The 19,578-nt window shown below is 34.1% G+C and overlaps 3 protein-coding genes across 3 annotated transcripts in view; all 3 read right to left on the reverse strand.

Annotated features, from left to right (window-relative positions):
* Nucleotides 1-960: 960 nt before the first annotated feature.
* On the reverse strand, nucleotides 961-3,063 carry LOC142229648 (activating signal cointegrator 1). Its single transcript, XM_075300231.1, has 4 exons — nucleotides 1,770-3,063; nucleotides 1,535-1,656; nucleotides 1,282-1,476; nucleotides 961-1,211 (listed from the first exon to the last, which is right to left on the reverse strand). Exons 1-4 carry the CDS (start codon nucleotides 2,972-2,974, stop codon nucleotides 1,141-1,143), a joined length of 1,593 nt encoding a protein of 530 aa, XP_075156346.1. The 5' UTR covers nucleotides 2,975-3,063; the 3' UTR covers nucleotides 961-1,140.
* Nucleotides 3,064-4,001: 938 nt separating this feature from the next.
* LOC142230955 (uncharacterized) lies at nucleotides 4,002-6,813 on the reverse strand. The gene is made up of 3 exons (XM_075301573.1): nucleotides 6,043-6,813; nucleotides 5,668-5,917; nucleotides 4,002-5,566 (listed from the first exon to the last, which is right to left on the reverse strand). Exons 1-3 carry the CDS (start codon nucleotides 6,811-6,813, stop codon nucleotides 4,002-4,004), a joined length of 2,586 nt encoding a protein of 861 aa, XP_075157688.1.
* Nucleotides 6,814-8,277: 1,464 nt separating this feature from the next.
* The window catches only part of Ubr3 (Ubr3 ubiquitin ligase), a 97,255-nt gene continuing 85,954 nt past the window's right edge, over nucleotides 8,278-19,578 (reverse strand). Inside the window, exons 9-10 of the mRNA XM_075299968.1 lie at nucleotides 9,273-9,412; nucleotides 8,278-9,218 (exon numbers count right to left, since the gene is read on the reverse strand). Of these exons, the coding sequence (XP_075156083.1) occupies nucleotides 9,101-9,218; nucleotides 9,273-9,412 (258 nt within the window). The 3' untranslated portion in view covers nucleotides 8,278-9,100. The remainder of the gene's footprint in view (nucleotides 9,219-9,272; nucleotides 9,413-19,578) is intronic.

Raw genomic sequence — 19,578 nt, forward strand, 5'->3', positions numbered from 1 at the left:
GGAATGTGTCGGTTAGTTGATATTGGTTAATTTTAACCAAAATATAGCAGATTAAAAAAAAAAACAAAAAGTTGACTTTTAAACAAAAATTCAATACTTGACTACATTTCCATTCGACACCTGTTCGGGATAGCGCTTGAGAATGCAGTCGAATACGTTTCGTATATGCGTTCATCGTTGGGAACTAATAATCTGGGTTCGTTAAAATATGTCTTTTTTTAATTGTGCACTTGGGCCGAAATTTCCAACCAGTTCCACTTTAGTAACACGAATTTAGACATGACTGAACCAGAGAATATATATTTTAATTCTTGTATTTAAACGTAAAATGATTATATATGTAAAATAAAGATTTTAGAAGTTTCAATTTGTACTTATTAAGTTAATGTATAGTATATAATACCTTAATGCTAAATAAATCAATCAATCAAAAACTGACATTTTTATATCCATTTAAGTACTTAATTGAAGTTTGCTAAATCGGTTGAATAAAATAAAAAATATTATATATAACGATAAAGAAAAAACTACTTCATCAACTTCCATTCCATTTACAGATAGTAAACTATATTCCGATCAATGAAAAATAGGTGATAAATGTTTCCCCAGAAATCGTAGTAAAGTCAAATCAAACTCGAGTATTGTCAACTATTCTAAACTGCTACACCAGTCAACCAACCCCGTTATTATTATCCCTAACAATTATTCACATAAAAGTGAGTTCAAAATGACATTTTTTGGAAAATGTATGAAAAAACTACATCAACTTCCATTCCATCTACAGTTAGTAAACTATATTCCGATCAATGAAAAATAGGTGATGTTTCACCAGAAATCGTAGTAAAGTCAAATCAAACTCGAGTATTGTCAACTATTCTAAAATTCTACAATAATCAACCAACCCCGTTATTAATTATTATCCCTAACAATTATTCACATGAAAGTAAGTTAAAAATGCCATTTTTTTGAAAAATTTATGTAATGTTTTTTATTAAGTTTTATTTACAAAAAACTCTGGCAGAACGTCAACTTTTTGCAAAGGTTTACTATAATGCGAAGGTCATTTTGGGAATCTGAATGTACATTTGCTGCCGTAACGGTCATTTGTATCTTTTATTTAAGTGTTTCTCCTCTAATTTGTTATCCCTTGTTGGCTTTCATACGCAAAAGTGTTTTACAAGCTGCATTATGGATCTTTGGATCTATTTGATCTGTAAAAAAGAGAGTATACATTACATTTTCAGAATGGAAAACCAAAGCCCTCTATTCTTTTGGACTTACAAATCTTGTGTTGACCTTTAATTGGAAATACAACTGGCAGTTGCTCGGGATTGGAACAAATAAATACATATGGGGAATCTGATTCGCCATTTGGATAAATTTCTTGATATTCTTCTTGAGGAAGACAATCATCAATTTTAACACAACCCAACAAACATCCAGTTGGGTAATGTTCCGGGAATTTGATTGATGGATCTACATAAAAACAAAAAATTTAGATGCATTTGAATTACAAATATTACAAATTTCTTACCATTGTATAGAACTTTGTAAAAGTTTTCCATTTCTTTGATCTCTTCTGGTCTTGGTTCCTTGGCCGTTGATGCAATCCACAAGCGTCCTCTATGTTCGCTGTACCACACACGTCCTTCATGTCTGCGGATATATTTACCGAAATGTATTGTAAATCAAAATATGTAATTCAATAAAAAATAAATGATGAAATCATTGAGGCAGAAATGATCTTTCAAATAATGAAAAATAATTACTTTTTGATTCCTGCCACTAATAATGAAGCCCAAGGTTGGTGCATAGACAAACATTGCCGTAAGTCTTGCATTTCTAGTAGTTCTTTATCCTGAACACGGTTATAAATGCGCTCCAAACCATCATTAACTACAGATCCCTTATTTCTAGCTCTTTCCTCTGCCGAAGGGCGGTATAAGGGACGCACACCCTCAATATTGGGATCTACATCCCCGATATCGTTGTTATTCTTGTTTGCATGCTTTCGGTTGGACCAGTTATTTGTATTATCTGCTTTTGCATTTACAGCTGCAACCTCTTTTAGTACGGCTTTTTCATACTCTTCCGAAATGGTAACATCTTCATCAACCTCGCGACCTGCAAAATCCACTTTAATTTTGCGATTTATACGGCTAGCATGTTTTTTCTCATGCATTTCTTGTTTGAGCTTCTCATATATGGCACGTTGCTCATCTGAATGCCATACGGAATTTTCTTCAAAATAATCGAGCTCATCATCAATAACCGTAGTACGTTTTTCGCTGTTCCGATCGTATTCTAGAAGCCTGTCGCGCTGTTCCAGAGCTTTTTTTAATGACTCACCTCCACCTTTTTCCTTCAAAGATTTCATAAGATTTTCACCTTTTTTCCCAGCCGCTTTTAAAACTTGTTGTTCCTCATTGGTACACACAATTTCGCCACAAAACAGACAGGGACCACTACCTTCCTGCTCACAAACGATCCTTCCACAAGTAAGACAATTGTTAACTAACTTATGTTGTGAAGCTTGACAATCACAAAGTCGTCGTCCCTTTAGCATTATTGTGTCGCCAATCACTTTACCATCGTTTGTATATAAGCTTACGTATTTGGTTTTCTTTTTCGTGCCACCTTGAGCTTGGTGTGGCATGTGATTACCTGCCCCAATATCAGTTTTGTTTTTATTAGGAGATGTAGCTTTGTTCTGTTTGATTTCCGCTAATCCTGGACTTGGAGCCTTCTTGCCAGTTTGGGTATTTTGTTTTTTGCTTACTAACGCTTTACTGAATAATCTCTGCTTGCAATCGGACAAAAACAATCGATGGTCCTCACAATCTTTGTTCAACAAAGATTCGAAATATTCATCAAATTCGTTGGAGCTCTTCATCGATAGAATGTACTTAATCATATCGTCAGGAACTTCAAAGTCCAGACAATTTGAAAGCCTGTCTCGTAACCACTTTTCCATTGTAGTTTAGAATAGTTTGCAAATTATTTACAGAGATCCGCTATGAGGAATTGTGCTTTGCCAGCAGGCCATAGACCATACCAAACAGCTGTTTATTGTTTACAGTTGGACAGTGTTGCCAATTTTACCCTAAATATGTGTATAACAAGATGGCGCACTTACATTGTAGACAATATCCAATAGAGGTCGTCGTTGAATATGGCCCAATCCATAGACTTAAAAATTTACTATCTACGTACATTTCTTGGTCTATGACTGCATTTAAACAAAATCATTGTGAATTGTCAAAATACGTCTATACATTTTCTTAATCTATTTGAACGTGTTGCTGAATTTAGCCGCTAAAATCAAAACTAAATCAGTAAAATAAAGTATGAAATTATACGTCTTTGATGAAAAGTTTTGATGGGGAATAGCCCAAAGCAACTTTTCATAAAGTTTATTTTATTTAAAATGGATTATTAAAGAATTGTTGCTTTGTTATAATACAATTTGCCCAAAAACTTTATTTCCTCTATAGATATTTCAAATACAAAATTCCCTGGAAAGATCGGAAAAAGCCGACGAAACGTCGAGAAAAAGATGAAATAGATTTGTTTTATTTGCATTTATATAGATTGACCCGTTAAAATAAAGAAATATATGTTAAATGTTCCTATGTTTTACAAAACAAAATCAGAGAAATAAATGGAGTCCACAAAAACCTATCCTTAAACGAAGCCATGCTAAATGGAAACTCGGTGCCATACTCACTTGTTTGTTTTGTTTTTGTTTGTTTCTTTGTTTATTTATAGTTTCACATACAAAAGATTACAATCTCTTAAATACAGTATGTGATTCAAGATGACTAAACAAAATATTTAGGATATCATAAAACGAAATAAGGATTAATATATAATTAGACATAAAAAAAAAACATAATATAAAATTAAAACGAAAATAATTTAACAATAAAAATTGCGATAAACAAGAACATTTAAAATATAATGAAAAAAAAAAAAAAAATAAAATAAGAAAATACATTGCGTTATTCGGCGTTTAAACAATGCTTAAGAAGGGCTTTTTTGAACTGAATTGCGTTGCTTAGGTTTTGTATTTGTGCAGGAAGAGAGTTCCATAGACGGGATGTGTTAAGGAAAAATTGCCACTCAGAGACCAGAAGTTGATGTCGCATAGGAATAATCAGTAAACGTCTATTAGTTCTTCCAAATTTAAGTTTGCTGTAGAGGTATTCAGGCGTTTTTGTATATATTATTTTGTGCATCAACAGAAGTGACTTGTTATTCAGATAATCCTCAAACCCGATACCATACAGATGTTTACGATACTCTGAACAGCTTTCAAATCTTCTTAGACCGTAAACGTATCTAAGTATTGCTTTATATGCGACGTCCAGGCGATGTTTGCTTCTAGCGTCGCATTTAGTAAATAATTCACTTCCGTACAATAGTACTGGCATCAGATAAGATTTGGCTAGTAGGCTTCGAATATGTAGAGGAGTGAAATTCTGCGTCTTATATAAAGTTCTGAGCATCCCAAATACTTTACCAGTAGCTGCTACAACCTGGTCATTCCATGTCAAGGTTTTATTGAAATTGATTCCCAAGTTTTTAGCCTTTGATACCTGTACAATAATTTGGCTTCCGATTTTTACTTGATGTTCTCTCAAATCAATATCGCTTGTTCGCCCGTTTAGTACAATCAAATTGGATTTTTTAGGGTTTATATATATTTGATTTTCAGCTGCCCAAGTATTAATAGCTTCCAAGTCATTGTTGAGTTTATCCACTCCATCTGTCAAGTTTGATTTTTTGCAGTTCAGATAAATTTGTACATCGTCAGCATAAATGTGAAATTGCGAGTGTTCAAGTGTATTTGGCAGATCGTTTATGAACATGCAGAAAAGACGTGGTCCTAGAATGGAGCCTTGTGGAACGCCTCGCTTAATTTGCAATGGGTTCGATAATTTATTGTCAATCAAAACCATTTGGACCCTATGCTTTAGATAATTTGAAATTAAGTGAACAGCAGTGGGAGAAAAGTTAAAAAGATTTATAAGTTTTTTACAAAGAATGTCATGATTTACACAATCAAAAGCCTTTGAATGGTCTAAAAGAACCAGTAATGCCAATGATCCCTCGTCAATAATAGCTCTAATATTCTCCGCCACTTCGACTAAGGCTGTCACACAACTATGTTTAGGTCGGAAGCCAGATTGACGTGCATTTAACAGCTTATTATGTTCCAGATACTCACAGATTTGTTTATGCATGAGATGTTCAAATGCTTTTGACAAGAATGGCAATATTGCAATAGGCCTGTAATCATTATTTGTACCCGGTTTGGGGATCGGTATTATTTTTGCTTGTTTCCATTCCATGGGATATTGGCCTGTTGTTATGATAGAATTGAATAGGTGTGTGATATGCAGCAGTAAATTTGGCAACAACACTTTTATGAATTTAGGGTAAATTTTATCCAGACCAACAGCATCAGATTTTATATGGAGACAACTTTCCAAGACATCACCCGAGTTCACACATTTAAATTCGAAACAAGAAAATGGTGGAAAAACATGATTCGCTTGTAAAACTGAAAGATTATTTTGTGGATGGTTACTGTAAAAGGTAAATTAACAAAGTTTTCATTCATCTCATCTGGGTCACCGACAATTTTTGTGTTTTTAGTTTTACCAATACCAACTTCTTTGATTATATCCCATTTCTTTTTTGAGTCAATTGCTGTGCGAAATTTATTTTCATAATAGTCAGACTTAGCTTTTTTTACAGATTTGTTAGTTACCGCTCTTAGTCTTCGGTATTCCTCGTGAAGCTCAGGAGTTCTAAATCGTTTCCACCTTTTGTATGCATGATCTCTTTTTTTAATTAGATCAACAATATTATCATCGAACCAGGTTTTATCTGGTGGAACATTTCTTCTTTGCTGTAAGGGTACAGAACATTCAAGTAGGTAAGACAAATTTCGATTTAGAAAATATAGTTTTTGATCAATGATTGAATGTAATAAATGGCATCCCAGTCGATAGAGCAAAACTCTTGTTGTAGTACCTCATAGTTCATTTTGTTGAAGTTATAGTAAGTTTGTGGTGGTTCTTCAGGTGGTTTGCACAAGTCATATGTCATAAAGATTAGGTCATGTTTGGAAAAACATGGAGCACTGATCTGATCGTAAAGGAGAGCTTTAGTGGGGCTATCAACCAAAAAAATATCCAAAAGACTGCTTGATGAAGAGGTGAAATGAGTTGGATTTGTCCGATTTATTGTATATAACCCAATTGACTCTAAGCAGTCCGCAAGCCTAGTGTCACACAATAAATTACTATTCAAATCACCAGCAAGTAAGATATCATCATAATGAACTGTAATGTTTGTTAGAACAGTTAGTAGGGAGTCAAAAGGGATGTTTTTATTCGGTCTGTATATGCACCCAACCAACGATTTGCGACCATTAAACATTAATTCGATGAAAATATACTCCACTATATCATTGTGCATAGATTTGCAAATAACTTTATGCCAGAAATGATTTTTGATGTAAATTGCAACGCCTCCACCGACAGAACATCGATCATTTCTTAGTGCAGTATAACCATAAGTTCGTACCAAATTGTCTGATATTGATGAATTGAACCATGTTTCTGACACACAAATTATGTCGACTCCAGACTGCTCAAAAATGTATCTAAATTCATCCATTTTGTTTGCAAGGCTCTGTGCATTTATGTGACACATATGAATACCAGGTTTTTGTTTGCCAAGAATGCGAATAACGTTATTAACACCATCTATGGAACTTCCTATGTTACTTAAGACAGGCATAAATCGGTAAAAAATGCAACGCAAAAAAGCCTGAGATGTGTTAAAAATATAAAAAAATATATAGAAATAGGATAAGAATATTTTTGAATAAAATCAGTTCTAATCTAGTTATTATTACTAGAGGATGTAGGAAAAAACTGGTCGAGTTGTTCAATGCTTTCAACCAAGATTGCTTCATTATTAGAATTTGTTTTAACATAAATAAGTCCACGTCGAGAAAATACAGTAGAAAACAGTTGTTTTTTTCTCATATTAATTGCAGTTCTGAGAATCTTGAAGTTTTCGACTGTAAGACTTTCATTCACATATATCGGTTTTGCAGAATTATATCCAATATGATTTAAAGAAAGTGTAGTCTTCATGTTCTTCTTAAACAGGTTAATAGATTTTAGAATTGAGTTTTTAAAGAATGGAGTAAGAAGTTGAATTACTATAGTGCCATCAAGGCTATTTGTTTTGTTGTTCTTAATCCGATATATTGCTTTGTAAGGTGGTGTTTGAATACGCAGTGCCTCACAAATGGCGTTAAAAACGTTATCTAGGCGTTCGTTCTCACTATAAGGAATTCCATTTACTCTAATGTCGCATGAAACTGCCAAATTTTCTTGTTTCTTCATATGTATCTTCATTTCACCTTTCGTTGTATCCATTTCCATTTTCATTGTATCAATTTGCATAGTCATTGTTTCCATTTCCTTTTTCGTTGTGTCCATATTGCAGGTTTGTTCTATTTTAGAAATACGGTTGCAAATATCTCTAACAGTGGTTTCCTCAAGCCTGCTAACTCGCTCACAAATGGTAGTAATGTTGTTTTCAACTTCTTGTATTCGTGAGTTTAATGAATTTAAGAGTTTGGATTCAACATCATCCAATCTCTTATGTATGTGAGAGACTTTTTCGTCGATTTCTTCAAAAGCTCTTTTCATCTGCATTGATTGTTTTTGAAAACTCATTTCAATGTGGTGTAGTATGTGTGATGTGTCTACTTTACTCCCCAGCCGCGGGGTTTTTGTATGGTTTTCAGTAACAGAACTCTCTTCTCTCTCTCGTTTCGCAGATCCCGTTAACTTCTCCATGATCTCTTCTTCCAAAAGTTTGTTGCTTTGTATTATCTCAGCTAGAAATTTCTCATGCTGCTTTTCACTCAATGCTTGGCACGACATTTTGTTATTGTGTTCAGTAATGTCTCTGAGATATTTTGTAGATGTAGTTGTATATGTAGCTTTGCTTTTTGCTTTGGAAATATGAAGTATTTGTTTTCGTAAAGTATCTCATTTTTGGGATGTTTTGTGTTGTTATTTGATCAGCAATAATATGTGTACCAGGTTTTAAGTATTTTTGCCAAAACTTGTGGGTGGATATTTAGTATAACTTTCGAAAAAAACTGAAAAACACGGAGCGAAAGTTGAACACGTCTATCTCTAACAAAAATTTTACTCAGTTTATTCTAAAAGACAAAATTGATTATATTTAAATTTAACATTTTTGTTATATGCCAACTATTTATTAGTGTTACAAAGAAAAATTATAAAAAATTAAACTATTTTAAGATATATATGTATATTATTTTTAAAATATCTGTATGCTTTTCAAATTACATTCAAGCAATCGTGCCATTTTCTGTTCTTGCTTTATTGTTGTTTTATTTCATTCTAATGAAATTTGTTCTTGGATTTTATTTTGAATTTCTTTCGGAATTTACCATGTTTTAATTTTCAAAATTATTACAAATACATTAAATTATTAATTACACAAAGTGTATCTATTTATTTGAATATCATTAAAATGTCTAATTATTAAATTAATTTAAATTTATAGGAAAAAACGAATAAACAAATTAATTATGATATTTTATAATTAATGCTGTAACAAAGTAATTTTCCGTATATTTTCTGCTTTATTTCGTTTAAGCATTTTTCGATCTTTTGTTTTTCTCTACAAATATTACGTACATTTATTTATATATAATTTAATATCAAGTGTTTTGTTTTTATTTTCAAATTATTTGTGTTTATCTAATTTTTGAATTAATATAAGTAAAATTTTTTGCAATATATTTTTTTTTCTTACTCTTTCTTGTCATTAAATAAATTATATTTCACAATTTTTGAAGCAAATTATGAGAAATATGCAAGAGATTTATATAAATACGTTAATAACCATTGAGATTCGAAAGGAAGAAAAATATATTGATAGTCTAATTTCGTAATGTTGTATATTTCAAAAGGGACTTAACTCATATGTCTACTATCATGTCTTGGATATTACGTAATAAATCTTGCATATTTCACAATAGATCTCTGTGAAATACCCATGTATGCTTCGTGTGGGCAAACTTGTGTGATAACCATTGAGACTCTAGCAAATTGAAACGATCCTGGCTTAAATATAACGGCTTTCCTCTCCTGCAAGATAAAAACATTAAATTTTATGCATGGAAATAATTCGAATAAACTTACTTTAAATCGCGATCCTCTTCATCAAAGTCATCCAAATAGAGTGAACCCCAAAGACATGCCCTTCGCCCTCTTATCACAATTATATAAGTTGAAGTAACAACAAGGAATATACCAATCCCTCCACCGCATGTAATAGTATGCTGAAACATAAAAAAGTAGATATATCACCAAGTGTAATAGATTTCTATTTTGAATTGATTATTAGGCTCATTTTGTTTCATATCCTCAAAATGAACAACATTTTTGTGTATTGTACAATAAATCGATATACTGAGCGTTACTGCACTAATACCAGAAATATTTTAAAGAGTGAAGGCTCGAATTCAACGAAATCCATGCTACAATGGCAATCAAATGGGCAACGTTCTCGTGACAAGATGCAACCCACATTGAAAAGAGTAAACTTTACAAGCACCAAAACCGAGCAATGGTAGATTCGAAAGGGGAAATGAGTCCTTCTGTTTTGAGTATACGAAAACCGTGTTCTCTGACAAAAATATCCCAAATTAGCAATTCCCGAACTCCAATTTACCTCAATGACAATGGACCTCCTTTTTATAGTCGAATCTGTACGGCATTTCACATGACGGTGAAACCACTTAGAGAAGCTTTGAAACACTCAAAGGGTCATGGGTGACAACCCTTTGTATGCAAGGAGAATATGAGAACCATTGAACTATGGTGGCTCTCCGCAACTTATTGCTAGAATATTTTGACAAAGTCAATGGTAATTCCATTTTTAAAATAAATGAAGTTTTGAAACACCGATTCTTCACTCAACACCATTTTTAGGTTAGGTTGAAAGGAGGAACGACAATCCTGAATCACCGAATCACCAAGCGAAAAGTCAACGACAGCGAATCACCAAAACCGAATCATTAACCGAACAGTTAACGACAACGAATCCTCAATGACAATCCCGAAGCACAAAAACCGAGTCAACAACCGAACAGTCAACGGCGTTAATTCATCGACGACATTTCCGAATCACCAAAACCGAATCATCCCCGAACGCTGTATCAATAGATCGTCAACGGCAATCACATGTTTAAAGCGTCAACGACAACCGCATTAACGAATCGTCAACGACAGAACCCAAAACCACCTTATGTGCCGCCCAGACTATCGCCCTGAAGTCACCCTCGCCGTCGCTTTTCGTCTGTCGCCACTAATTGATATTCGCGTTCATCGATATATTCTGCTATCGACGCAATATCGTCGCTTTTTGACGCCGTTAAATTTGCCAGCGACGAGTTTGTTGATTAATTTTTGAAGAAGTTTTTTTAGTCTTTATTGATCGAACAATTGAAAAATAAATTTAATAAATGCAATCGAAAGTCCATGTTCAACCATATTTTTTCCGATTATGAACAGATGAATTTTGTCTTATTATGGATCCCATCACATATTGGGATAAAGGGCAACGAATGTGCGGATGTGGCCGCAAAGCGTGCCTTAAATTCTTCCGATATCGTAGAGCCGCCATGCTTTCCTAGTTCGATAATCTCACAGTACAGATCCTTTAGGGCACTTCGTAGTCATGAATTCTGGAATCGATCACACTCATTTCTTAGAGTTATAAACCCCTCCATTATCAGATCGAATTATGCACCTCAATTAAGTAGATCCGAATGCATTTTCTTAGCCAGACTTAGAGTTGGCACGGCAAATATTTAACACTCGTCACTATTAAATATGATGATTCAGAGCCTAGGGAGTGCAATTTTTGTAACGATTTGCTTACTGTTGAGCATATCCTCACAATATGCCCTTCGTCTAGAATAGATGAATCTATTCAGTTGATTTTGGATTGCTCTAATGGTGACATGCTTCCAAAGATTCATGTTGCTATTCGTGCGCATGATGATATTCACATATAATCTTTTTTAATTCGTATCTACATTATTAATTATTCTAAACTTCTTTTTCTACTTTTTCTTATATCTATAGATTAATTAGTGTTCTAAGTATATAAATTACCTATCCTTTTTTCTCTTTCTTCTTATTTACGACAAGTGAATAGTTTAGTTTTCTTTTGTAACAAACAACATATGCTTAAACACCGACAGGTGCATATGATCTAGTTATTAAGCACCTTTAAACTATATTTTGTAAATTTATTTATAAAATATTTTGCAAATAAAAAATAAATAAAAATTTAATAAATGGAAATTGGTAAGAAGTAAATTACAAAAGTTGAAAAAAAGGAACTAGATTTCAGCCATTAGCTGAGCTAGACTGACTCCAACGATTTAAAACCGGTTGGAACAAAATTCACAAAGATCTGAATATATTGTAGTTATGGTCATCACATTCACATCATAAGGTGAGCACTAAGTTCGAGTTTAGCCGCTAAATAAAATTTTCACAAAGTTTGTATTCCATAAAATGGATTATTAAAGAAAAGTAATCGTGAAAAAATGGCGATTTTAAGGTAGATATTAAGTTCGAGTTTAGCCGCTAAAATGAAATAATAAATCAGTAAAAAACGTATGAAGTTATAACTCTTTGATGCAAATTTTAATATAACTTGATGGGGAATAGCCCAAAGCAACTTTCTGTGAAGTTTATATTCTTTAAAGTCGATTAATAAAGAAAAGTAATCGTGAAAAAATGGCTATTTTAGCGGCTTAAGGTGAGTATTAAGTTCGAGTTTAGCCGCTAAAATCGTAATTGTTTCAAGTGAAAACTAAAAAATTATACATATTTGTTGCAGATTTCATTATAACTTGATGGGGAATAGCCCAAAGCAAATTTTCACAAACTTTGTATTCCTTAAAATGGATTATTAAAGAAAAGTAATCGTGAAAAAATTACGATTTTAGCGGCTAAAGATGGGTATTAAGTTCCAGTTTAGTTGCTAAAATCGTCATTTTTCACGATTACTTTTCTTTAATAATCCATTTTAAGGAATACAAACTTTGGGAAAACTTGCTTTGGGATATTCCCCATCAAGTTATAATGAAATCTGCAACAAATATGTATAATTTTATGACGTTTTTTACTGCTTTATTTTTCACTTTAGTGAAAATTAGCGGCTAAACTCGAACTTAATACCCACTGTTGGGGCAGATCGTATTTTATGTCATTTATATTACTTTAATTTATATATTTATTAATTTATTGTTTTTATTTTATTTATTCTTCACTATTTATTTTATTAGTCGTTTAATTGTTCTTTATTTAAATTTTATTTACATCCCTTTAATGTTTCCCCACCCTAATATTTACTTTCAAATTCATTTCGTTTATTTACTTTACTCTCTTTTAGTTCTATGACCTATATTCGTTTTTCGTTTGTTTTCGATCATTTAATGTTACATTAGTTATTATAGTTTGTTTTGGTTTGATCGATCTCTTCCCACTGCTTATGTTGGTCGTGGGTATAGTTGAAGAAAACAACAACAACAACAAAGCATAAATATCGTTTATGCTTTTGCTTGTTATTTGTTTTTCATAATGCTTGCAAATTTGATACATTGGTTGAATGCATGTATGTATGTACATACATACATATCAATAACTGTCATCTTTTGGTTCTTTTCGTGGTTCAGTGGGAAGAGATGATCAAAGTTAAAGTTAGTTGTCGATTATTGTTTGTCACCAACGCGTTGCTCGAATAAAGGAAAACAATGTTTGAACTTGTTATATTAAAACAAATAGAATATTAACTCTTGTTGTTCGGCATAGTTACATTGAAAATAATTATTGTAATAAAACAAATTATTTAAACTGAATTTTTACTCGGTCGTTGGGTTTTTAAAAAGGCAATGTTTGAACGGGTAAAAATATAAAGAAAATCTAAGTTGTTCTACGGGCGACATATCAACTTTGTGGTTCTGTGCAAACATTTTGGCGACCGTGACAGGACGGTCAGTGTTTAAAGTTGAAAATAATTTGTTGTGGAAAAAGGTTTTCGTACATTTGAAGTGGTGTGGGGTATTTCATCATTGTTGTGTTATTCGTGCTTTCGTTGCCCCTACTGCTGATGTTAAATCCTGTTAGTTTTGTACCTTTGGACACCAACTTTAATTGCTGCCGTCGTAATTATTTTGAAAGAAATTCAACTCGGAGTTTCTTAGCAGAATCAAAGTGAATTGTTGTTAGGTAACAATTATAAAGCTTGGCTTGGTGATACATAAAATTCCAATTTAGTGGAAATTAGCGCCATATTTATTGGAAAGCGCTAATTGCAAAATTGTTGTTCCTGAAATATAAGAAACGCAATTTTCTCTTTCGTCGTTGACGTTCTCTTAAGTTTGCAAAATGACGAGAGACGATAATGATGCTTCTGAAGAAGCAAGTGGTGCTGATTTGTCTTCTCTTAAACAGCAACGTAGCTCTATGAAGAGGAATATCAGCAACATGCATAAAAAGGTAGAAAAAGATGGTGCAAAAGTAGATTCCACTATTTTAGAGTGTCGTTTGCAAATTTTGGAATCATACTTCAAACAGTTGTGCCACATCCAAACTCAAATAGAAACACTTAGTCCGGCTGACACATCGAGGAGTGATTTGGAAGAACTTTTCATAACAGCAAAGGCAAAAATATTGGGCCTTCTGAACAAAAGTCGTAGTTCTATACCTGGTGATACTACTTTGATGAATGCTTCAATTGCCGGAATTTCAACACAATCTCGTTTGCCTTCGTTGAAATTGCCTCGTTTTGATGGAAAATATGGCGAGTATAAAAGATTTATTTCGACATTTAACAACATGGTCCATGAAAATCAAACTATTACCCCAGTTGATAAATTCAATTATTTATTGAACTGTCTCAGTGGTCCCGCTTTGGCAGTTGTTGAAGCTTTTCAAGTGTCAGAGGAAAACTACCCGAAAGCACTAACACGGCTCCAGGAACGTTATGACAATAAGGTATTGATTTTTTTGGAACATATCAACACTCTTTTCGATATTCCGAAAATGGCAAAAGGTGATAGCTCATCATTGCGGAATATTATTGACACTGTTTCGGCTGTTCGTGGTTCTTTGTTGTCGCTTGGGTCTGAAGCAGATGTTATGAACGCAATTTTAGTACATTTGGTTTTGAATAAAGTGGATGCAGATACGAAACAGAATTATGATGAAAAACAAGAATATAAATCGTTGCCCTCTTGGGATTGTTGCTATGATGTTTTGAGTCTTCGTTGTCAATTTCTCGAAAGTCATGGAAAAAGGACAGAATTTGGTGAAAAAGCAAAACTTGTCAAGCCCAAGCAAAATTTTAATCGCACTGCCCATACTTTCGTCAATTCAAATCCAAATTGTGTATATTGTAATTCAACTGATCATTATCTGCAAACTTGTTCTTCGTTTTCGGCAATAGCAGTTCCCGATCGTTTTAATTTTGTAAAACGCGGTGGCCTGTGCATTAATTGTCTGCGAAAGGGGCATATGGTTTCAAAATGTCCATCAAAATCACGTTGCAGATTTTGTAATTCAACTCACCACTCAGTGTTGCACAGTTTTAGTCCAGACAACTCGGGACAGTCAACCATTTCGAATACTACTACAGTGCAACCTTCAACTAGTAATCAAAATCCAGTTTCGCTTGTGGCTCGCTCATGTAAAAGGGCAATCATTCCGACTGCTGTGGTTCTCATCAAAGATTATTGTGGAACTTTTCAACCGGTAAGAGCTTTACTTGATTCCGGCTCCGAACTCAATTTCATTTCAGAAGAAACTGCAAAAAGGCTTCGGCTTAAATTTCGACCATATTCACAAGAAGTTTCGGGAATTGGAGAAGTTAGAACCAGAATTAAATTTACCGTGTCCGCTACAATAAAATCAAGAATTAGTTCGTTCCAGTGGTCCTCAACTTTTGCTGTTACCCCAACAATTGCATCTGTACAGCCCGGTGAGTACATATATACTTCAAATTGGAAAATTCCCACCGATATACCGTTAGCTGACCCATTGTTTTTCAAACCGCAACATATTGACATTCTTTTGAGTGCTGAAGTATTTTTTGATTTATTACTTGATGGTCGAATTTCTCTTGGATATGGTATGCCAAACCTTACCAATACTGTTTTTGGATACATTGTTGGTGGTATCGCAAGTACTGGTCAAGCGAGATCTAATTTTACATGCAATTTGATGGTCAATTCTTTAGAAGTGGATCTTGATAAAACTCTAAAAAAATTTTGGGAAGTAGAAGAATACGAAAAGAATCCCAATATGTTGTCCGAAGAAGAAGCAGCATGTGAAAATCACTTTGTTGAAAATGTTAAATTAGATTTTGATGGAAGAGTTGTGGTCCGCTTGCCATTTAAAGAAAATCCCAAATGTCTCGGCGATTCGTTCGAAGCTGCTCGAAAACGTTTTTTGTCCCTGGAAAGACGTTTAGATCGTGATCTACAATTGAAGTCAATGTATAAAGAATTCATGGATGAGTATTTGTCCCTGGGTCACATGTCGCTCTATAATCAACCGTTATGTGGTACCTATTACATAATACCACATCATTGTGTTTTGAGACCACAAAGTACTACAACAAAAATTAGAGTTGTATTTGATGCATCTTCTCGTAGTTCGTCAAATAAATCATTGAACGATATTTTGATGGTTGGACCAACAATACAACAAGACCTGATCACCACACTATTTTCGTTTCGTTTACACAAGTATGCTTTTACTGCTGATATTTCTAAAATGTATCGACAATTTCGAATAGATGAAAATGATAGAAAATATCAACTCATATTGTGGAGAAATCAAAAAGATGAACATTTAAAGGTATATCAACTGAATACTGTTACCTACGGTTTATCTGCCGCCCCATTTTTGGCGATTCGTAGTTTGTTTTTCATTGCAGATAAATATTCGCACTCGCATCCTTGTGGTTCTGAAGTTTTGCGCAACGATTTATACGTGGATGATGTACTCACCGGCGCTGACGACCTTGCAACGCTGGCTCAAAAGAAAAACGAGCTAGTAAAAATATTAAGTTTCCATGGCCTTGAGTTAGCAAAATGGAACAGCAATAACATCATGTTCGGTTCAAATCAAGATGCAGAAATCACCATTAAAACAAGTGAAGATGAAGTTGCAAAAGCCTTGGGTATGTCTTGGAAACCCAAGGAGGACGTTTTTACTTACCGATTCGAGTTACCAGATGTGATGAATCCTACAAAAAGATCTGTTTTGTCAATTGTATCAAAAATCTATGACTTGCTTGGACTATTGAGCCCCATTGTCATTCGATGCAAAATACTTCTTCAAGAAATGTGGGTGCAAAACATTGGATGGGATGACCCATTAACTGAACATCTTAAATCATTATGGCTCCAAATTAAATCGGATTTAAATTACATACATAAAGTTGAAGTCCCCAGGTATGTTTTAACCTCAAATGATACTCTTGGAGAAATTCACGGATTTGCTGACGCCTCGCAACGAGCATATGGTTGTTGTATTTACTATCGAGTTTGTCTTAAGGGAGAATACAAAACGACCCTTTTAATTGCAAAATCCAAAGTGGCCCCAATTAAGGCACAATCACTACCACGGCTCGAATTGTGCGCAGCAGTATTGCTGAATAACACATGGCTCAAAATACAACCAAAAATTTCAAGTTTTGTCTCATCGATATATTTTTGGACTGATTCCAAAATCGTACTACAATGGCTTAAATCACATTCGTCGACGTTGAATTGTTTTGTGGCAAATCGTATTTCTGAACTACAGGAGAAAACAAGAAATGTTAGCTGGAGACACGTCCCTTCGAAGAGTAACCCTGCTGATGTGGTTTCGCGTGGATGTAGCGCGGAGGAAATTTCTAATACCATTTGGTTTAGTGGCCCTTCGTTTTTGGAAGAAGATATTACAAAATGGCCCGGAACTGAAGAACAATTGAACATCGAAATTCTCGAACGTAGAAAGGCAGCTGTTTTTGTGGCAAATTCATCAGAAGTCAACATCATAGATGACCTTCTCGATAAGCATTCTTCCTATATTAAATTTATTAGAATAATTGCTTATATTTTTCGTATATTCAACAGATGTCCTGCTAAGAAAGATGTGAATATTTCTGATGTAATTCATTTGTCCCCAGATGAATTAGAAGAAGGTTTTTGGAGAATTGTGGCTCACATCCAGATGTGGTGTTTTGGTGCCGATATCAAATCACTGAGTAATGGTGGTCTGGTAAACCCATCGCTTCAAAAACTTTCACCATTTGTACATGAGATGACACTTGGAGCAACCACAGTCAAAATTCTTCGTGTTGGTGGTCGTTTGTCCCAAGCGCCCATTCCATATGATGCAAGATTTCCAGCACTATTACCAAAAGACCATCGCTTCGTTAAATTGTATATTGAGCATGTTCATCGCTCACATTTACACGCTGGAGCAAAAGTGTTGTTGGGACTATTGCGCCAGAAAATATGGATTGTAAACGCCAGAGATGTTGTACGCAAAGTTGTTCGCAATTGCGTTCATTGTTTTCATTACAAACCGAAATTGATGGAACAGTTGATGGGAAATTTGCCATCAGATCGACTTCGAGCTCAACGCCCATTTTTGATTGCTGGTGTTGATTTTTGTGGTCCATTCATGACGTCGTACCGTATCCGAGGAAAAGTGCCTTATAAAACATACATAGCTGTATTTGTGTGTTTCACTTCCAAGGCAGTTCATTTAGAACTAGTTTCGGACCTATCGACAAACAATTTCATCTTGTGTCTCAAAAGATTTGTTGGAAGACGTGGCATACCCCAAAAGTTGTATTGCGACAACGCCACTAATTTCGTTGGAGCACGTAACCAAATCAAAGAATTAAAAGAAAGTCTTTTTCGAGATGATGTGGTCCACGACATGAAATCACTTTGTTGTCAACTTGGTTTCGAATTTTGTTTTATACCTCCCCGTGCCCCACATTTTGGCGGACTGTGGGAAGCAGCCGTCAAATCTACAAAAACGCTACTTATAAAGAACGTTGGCAAAGCATATCTTACTTTCGAAGAGCTACAAACAGTCATAATTGACGTTGAGGCAATTTTAAATTCGCGCCCCATCGCTCCAATATCAAACGATCCCAATGATGGTGAAGCCCTAACGCCTGGTCATCTGCTTATTGGTTCTTCATTGGTTGCAGTTCCCGATAAACATATCGATTCATCCCAATCATCATTATTGTCTCGGTGGCAAAGGGTCTCATTTTTGAAACAACAATTTTGGCAAATGTGGTCCCGAGATTATATGCTATCTTTACAACAAAGGTCAAAGTGGTTCAAAGACAATAACAACATAAAAGAAGGGCAACTAGTTCTAATACATGAAGACAACACTCCGCCACAACAATGGTTACTAGCTCGTGTTACAAAACCTATTCTAGGCCGTGATGGAAAGGTTCGTGTGGTTGAACTGAAAACTAAATCTGGAATTTGTACTCGGCCAATTCACAAAGTGGCTCCCCTACCAAATAATGAAGAGGTTTGAAACATGGAGGTTTCAACGGCGGGAGAATGTTGGGGCAGATCGTATTTTATGTCATTTATATTACTTTAATTTATATATTTATTAATTTATTGTTTTTATTTTATTTATTCTTCACTATTTATTTTATTAGTCGTTTAATTGTTCTTTATTTAAATTTTATTTACATCCCTTTAATGTTTCCCCACCCTAATATTTACTTTCAAATTCATTTCGTTTATTTACTTTACTCTCTTTTAGTTCTATGACCTATATTCGTTTTTCGTTTGTTTTCGATCATTTAATGTTACATTAGTTATTATAGTTTGTTTTGGTTTGATCGATCTCTTCCCACTGCTTATGTTGGTCGTGGGTATAGTTGAAGAAAACAACAACAACAACAAAGCATAAATATCGTTTATGCTTTTGCTTGTTATTTGTTTTTCATAATGCTTGCAAATTTGATACATTGGTTGAATGCATGTATGTATGTACATACATACATATCAATAACTGTCATCTTTTGGTTCTTTTCGTGGTTCAGTGGGAAGAGATGATCAAAGTTAAAGTTAGTTGTCGATTATTGTTTGTCACCAACGCGTTGCTCGAATAAAGGAAAACAATGTTTGAACTTGTTATATTAAAACAAATAGAATATTAACTCTTGTTGTTCGGCATAGTTACATTGAAAATAATTATTGTAATAAAACAAATTATTTAAACTGAATTTTTACTCGGTCGTTGGGTTTTTAAAAAGGCAATGTTTGAACGGGTAAAAATATAAAGAAAATCTAAGTTGTTCTACGGGCGACATATCAACTTTGTGGTTCTGTGCAAACACCCACCTTAAACTCGAACTTAATATCCATGTCCATCAATTTACATTAAA

This window comes from Haematobia irritans, chromosome 3, assembly GCF_050003625.1.
Source record: "Haematobia irritans isolate KBUSLIRL chromosome 3, ASM5000362v1, whole genome shotgun sequence".
In the NCBI taxonomy this organism is placed as follows: Eukaryota; Metazoa; Arthropoda; class Insecta; order Diptera; family Muscidae; genus Haematobia; species Haematobia irritans.